General features: G+C 34.7%; 1 protein-coding gene across 1 annotated transcript; it reads right to left on the reverse strand.

The window, feature by feature from the left end:
- Positions 1–3,189: 3,189 nt before the first annotated feature.
- Positions 3,190–4,666, reverse strand: LOC125831228 (coniferyl alcohol acyltransferase). Its single transcript, XM_049510423.1, has one exon. The coding sequence runs from the start codon at positions 4,664–4,666 to the stop codon at positions 3,302–3,304; it is 1,365 nt and encodes a 454-aa protein (XP_049366380.1). The 3' UTR covers positions 3,190–3,301.
- Between the last annotated feature and the right edge of the window lie 1,522 nt (positions 4,667–6,188).

The raw sequence follows: 6,188 nt of genomic DNA on the forward strand, positions 1-6,188 counted from the left end.
TGAGTTCAGATAACTCAAAATCCTCATAAACTGTGTATGTCAACATGGGTAAAGGGTCATACTTTTTAGATGATTCATTATTGCTTTTAAGCATAGCTTAGTGGATCCAATTAGTTAAGGTGTTTTATACCCCGACAAGGTATAGGACAGTTCTGTCAGCGTGGGCGAGACATTGTATCATCACGTAGCTCATAGTGATGGTTGTCGGTTAGAGAATCACCCAAATAGAGATCAGTAAGTATTTTTGTAAAGTTTTAATGATTTCACTCATTTATTTCTTTACATTCAGTTGAGTATATATCTATATCTATTGTAGTCCTTTCATTCAATTATTTGTTATTCAGTTATATTACATACTCGTACATTCAATGTATTGATGTCATTCAACCTGCATATTTTAATGATGCAGATACAGGTTCTTAGGATCCTCAACAAGAGTCTGTTAAGATCACTTCATCCGCTCGTCAGCTTTCGAGTGAGGTCTCTTTGCTTCCGGAGGAATCCAATTTTTATGAGTTGTTACTAGTAGTTCTCTTGAGGAGTCGTGGGTCTTGTCCTGACACTCATCCCTGTATATAGTAGAGGCTTTATAGATAGACAGTTTAGGAGAGTCTTTCAGTTTTATATGTTTTATTTTAAACTTATGTTTCATACTCAGTATATCCAGTTCAGTTTCGAGATTCAGTAAATTATTTTTAAACGTTTCTTTCAATTTAATGCTTACGTATGCTTGAGTTAGTCTTCCGTTTGTAGTCATCCGGGATGAGGGTTCGCTTGGGGACTAGTAATGGTTCTCGAGTACCGACCACGTCCAGGGTGTAGTCTCGGATCGTGACAATTACATCTTAAGAGTTTAGCTGACCTGGTACTTCTCTAGAATCTGGATCATTTCATCCTTAGGAACTGCATGACTAATTGTTTCTTGGAAACGACTATCTCTCTGAATTTGAAGTAGCTCTTCAATTTCAGCTTCATCTCTGTCTTTTAGATTATTTATTCCACCAGACTCATCAAAGATGACTTGAACACTTCTGTCCGTGCATATAGTTCTTTTATTGTAAAGCCATGTGTGTTGAAGAGTACCCTACAAAGACTCCCTCATCACTTTTAGGATCAAACTTTCCAAGATCATATTTATCATTGTTGAGGCAAAACATTTACAGCCAAATGCCTTAAGATAACTGAGCTTAGGCTTTCTTTTGTTCATCAATTCATCGGGTGTCTTTTTAAGAACGGATTTAATAAGACACCTATTTGTTACATAGCAAGATGTGCTCACTGCCTCTGCCCAGAAGTTATTTGCAAGATTTGAATCAATCAGCATGGTCCTTATGATATCCACCAGAGTTCTATTCTTTCTCTCAACTACCCCATTCTGTTGAGGGATTTTAGGAGCCGAAAAGTTGTGGCTAATTCCATGTGCAGCGCAAAATCCTTCAACCTAAGCATTTTCAAATTCAGTACCATGGTCCGACCTGATCCCAATAATTTTACAATCCAGCTTTGTTTGAACCTTCTTTGCGAAAATGATCAAAACTTCAGTTGTTTCATCCTTGGTCCTCAGAAACATGGTCCAGGTGAATCTTGAGTAATCATCAACTATCATAAGGATGTACTTCTTTCCACCTCTACTCTAAATTTTGATGGGACCACACAGATCCATATGAAGAAGTTCCAACGGCCTGGTTGTGCTTACACATTTCTTCTGTTTGAAAGATGATCTGGTTTGTTTCCCTTTGACACATGCATCAATGATTTTGTTATCTACAAATTTCAGTTTAGGGAGACCCTGAACTAGGTCATGATACAAGTTTGTTCAGAAGTGAGGCACTCATATGGCCAAGTCTTTTGTGCCAAAGATCAGCATTGTCACTTTTAACACTGAGACACGTAAGATTATCTCCTTGTATCGAGTCTACGTTAGCCACATACATGTTCTTGAGCTTTGAGCCTTTTTGCTGTCAATATCACCTCTTGAGAAGTAAGATTGGTGACAATACATTTGTCAGACAAGAATCTAACCTCATTTCCCTTGTTGCAGATTTGAGATACACTGGGCAGATTATACTTCAATCCATTCACACAATACACATCATCTATGGGATGCTCCACATACTTTCCAATTTCCCCAATACCAAGAATGTAACCTTTCTTTCCATTGCCAAACAATACACCACCACCTTGGTGTGCTTCAAGAGAGAGGAAGTGATGTGTTTCTCCAATCATATGCTTGGAACATCCACTATTGCTTTCTCCCTTCTGCAGATGAAGAATCACTTGTTAGATTTAGGAACCCACTTGAGACGGAGTTCCCAAAAACTAGACAATCACTTGATAAGAGACTTCCTGGTCCATGGGGGCAGTTTTTTCTTGTTTAACTTGTAACTAGGACCAGGTTCTTTTATCCCTCTTCCTTTTAGTTTAGAAACTTTTCCAGATTTTCATTTACCTTCCTTAGGGATTCACAATCTCTTTTCAGATGACTATTTCTACCGTAGTGAGTGCACAACAAATTATCAGAGACAAAGACATACTTGTTGTGAGGGTTCTAAGGAGGATCTATCTTCTGACACACTGAAGTACTACAGATACGACTAGTGATATAGGATGTAAAATAGGCAAAGGCAAAGTAAAGGTACTTACAAGAGGCCAAGGGTTGTGGGACAAGGTGTATTTGTATCTCAAACTAGTTATACTTGTGTTATTGCAAGTGTTTTAAGCTACTCTTCATATGAGGTATCTTTGAATTCCAAGAATATAAGTACAATGGATTCTCTTTTAATTGTGGCAAGATATGCCTAGCAATAGAAATGTAAATACCAGTACTACAATGAAAAGCTCAACGTATGTTACATGCGATAATGGATATAAGCATAGTAAGGATTTGAAGTAGAAAGGCAGTGGGAGGTTGTAACTCAAAGACAACTTCAAATTGAAAGTGCTACAAAAAGAATTCAAATGAGATCAAAACTTGGAAAATCACCCTCCAAGAACACTTAGTTTGCTTCATTTAATGATCTATATTTCGATGTGTTTTTTGTGTGTCAAGTCATGGACTAATATCACTGTAGTTATTGCACAAAACAATGTCATGAACAAGGAAGAAGGAGAGTTTCATTTTAATGGAAAGCAGCAATCAATGATGTGTGCCAAGTTTAGGGTGTTTTTAACTCCTATTCACTCTTAAAATAATTACCTAACAAAGCTGTAATATTATTTTAATAGCAAATTTACACGGTTATACTCAATCCACTATTTCACGCATGATTATAAATTATATCTGACTAACAGTTTCCTCTAGCTAAAGTTTAAGATGATTTGAAGTCATAGGTTGAAAAACATGATTGGAATCTGATTCTAATGCTTCAATCATGTCAGGCCACAATATAGCTGAGACAGTCCATGATCCATCGCCCTTAGCACCTTGCCTTTGGTTGATGTAACCGACTCCAAGCTTTTTTATGGTGGAGTAGACCGTTCCTAGAACTGGACTTCCGAAGCCAAAATCTACTTCAGCCACCGGGAATCTCCGTCCAGATGAAACTACAATAGCCGGACCACCTTGTCCAAGGACAATCTTCGAGAGCATCAATCCAGGCTTGTTCCATTCAATCCAATCAATTAAATCCAAGAAATGTTCTGCACTAGTCACTTTAGAGATAGCATTGTGCACCTTCTTCGCAACATCTGACAACAATGCTTGATCAATTTCACTTACACTTGCTTCTCCAACAGCTATAGATAAAGCATTCCCGATATAGTTCTCCGTTACTTTTTCATTGTAAGTGCATATCCTTGTTCTTCCATCCACTAACCATCCCATCTTACACTTCTTGTGTCCTTTATCAATTGCCTTGACCATAATCTTCCAGATATAAGCTGAAAACGCCTCGATTTTAGTCCTTTTGGTACCATCAATTGATACGATTTTCTGCAGCATATCGATGCTCGATGCATCAATGTAGTATAGGCGCTTAACCAGAGTTCTCGGGGTTGATATGTTGTGTATATCATGGAGGGAGCATGAAATGAACGATTCGTCAAAAGAAGGGTTGTAAATTGGTGGATTTCGTGCACGGAGAAGATATCGCCTGTGATCCGGCGAGAAAGAGAGGGATTTTTTCCTTGCTATTTGGGACCACATCAGTAGAAACTTACTGAAGGAACTAGCATCACCTAAAGCATGATCAAATGTGAATGTTATAATTATGCCTCCACATTTGTAATTTGTGAGTTGGACTTGTACTGGAAACTCCTGATTAGTTGGAACTAATTTCCCCTCCAAACACTTGTTGAGATTATACAAATCAAGTTCTTTTAGAGAATTGCTCGATTGTGCTTCCAGAAACAGAGCACCAGTATTATCACATACAATTTGAGGCTCATGTGTCTCTGTATTTGAAATAATTCTACCAGCAAAGGGGTAAAAGTGTGAGAGGCAATTAGCAAGGGATTTTCTTAACTCATCCGCAATGGAAGCTGATGAGCTGTTATGTTTTGCTTTATGGTAGATGTAAAAGTAAGTCACTGGAAAGCGTCCAGAGAGGAGGTCGAGGTTCGAAAGGGTGAGCACATAAGGTTCTGGAATTGTAACGGTAGCTTTTACTACAGATTTTCTGATGAAACTTACTGTGTAATCGTCATCTCTTGCATCTACCAGTGCCATGAAATTGATTACAGAATCTTAAATTTAGGTTGTGATGGATTTATTTGAGATATTTTCTGGTCTAATGTATAGAACACCTTTTTATAGAAAAAAAAATTAAGACATAATGATGTGTTTTATAGCATTATGAATTAACTGGGTCTACTTTAGAAAAAAGGGACGATCAGAACTCAATGCTAATGAAGTGAAATGCTTAGCGAAGATTGCATTATGAATTTGGAGTTATTTTATAGTCATGCGTAACTCACACTAGTACGAATATTCCTCTTCCTTAAACTATGTCCATTGGATCTGGAAGATAAACGAATTTCAGGTATGAACAATAATAGGCTTTATTATTACCCTAACAAAACCCTTTTTTTTTAAAAAAAAAAAAAACTACTTTGTTTAAAACAGAATTGACATATTTTTAAACTTCCTTACGAAAAGAACATCAAAAATGCCTTCTTAATAATGTGAAGGAAAAAAAGATATAATATACTATTAATTTTATCATTTAGAGTTGATATACCTCTCATTATAAAAGTAATTTATATATATATATATATATATATATATATATATATATATATATATATATCTTTATCATCATTCGTCATAAAAATGGCTCACTCCTACCTTTATAAAAGTGGCATAGATGTATCTTTTTATCTAATGAAAGTGAAAAAATTAATTTTTTTTTTAAATAAATAAAAAAATTCATGTAGGAGCCTCATATATAATTCTTTTCACACGTAATTTTTTTTACTTTTTTGATTATCAATATTTTAGTTTCTATCTTTAGTGTAAAAATACGAGAAATTTAAAAAAAGAAAAAAAGAGAGTGAATGAAAATAGAGGGGGAAAAATTAAAACTATTTTTTTCATATATATTATAAATTTCTTTGTATCTGTGAAAATATTGGGGCATACATGATAAATTTTACAAAAAAATTAGTAAAAAAAGTAAATTGACTATCAAAATAATAAATTTAAATTAATTGTTGAATCAAAAAAGTCAAAAATATTATGTGTGGGAAAGATCAAATATATTCCTACATAAATGTTTTTCATAAAAAATTAAATTTAAAATTGATTTTTTTACTTCTTTTAGAGGAAAAAGGTATATGTGCGTTATTTGTGTAACATTGGAGGTATATATATGAACCACTTTTATAAAAAAAAATATTAATTTTAAATAACAAAATTAAGGATATATCAGACTCTTTTTTCTTATATCAAACATTACTTATTTTGAAATAAAATAAAAAGATAATAAAAATTATCATTTATTTTGAAACGGAGAAAGCAATATTGATGATGAAAGTAATATTGATGATTGAATGTAAGTGGTGAAGTCGAACAGCATGACTTCAGCAGTTATAGTGCCTCCTTTTTGACAAATGGGAACTGGCAATAATGAAGTTCAACAAAAGCAGTTATATCTCCGCCCAATCCCTCTATCATGACTCATGAGGTCGCTTATGGGCACGATTAGAGGTGTAGATCGGGTTGATTCAGATTTTTTAAATATCAAATTAGT

Source organism: Solanum verrucosum, unplaced genomic scaffold (genome assembly GCF_900185275.1).
Source record: "Solanum verrucosum unplaced genomic scaffold, falcon-dt-bn FXZP01000102.1, whole genome shotgun sequence".
In the NCBI taxonomy this organism is placed as follows: Eukaryota; Viridiplantae; Streptophyta; class Magnoliopsida; order Solanales; family Solanaceae; genus Solanum; species Solanum verrucosum.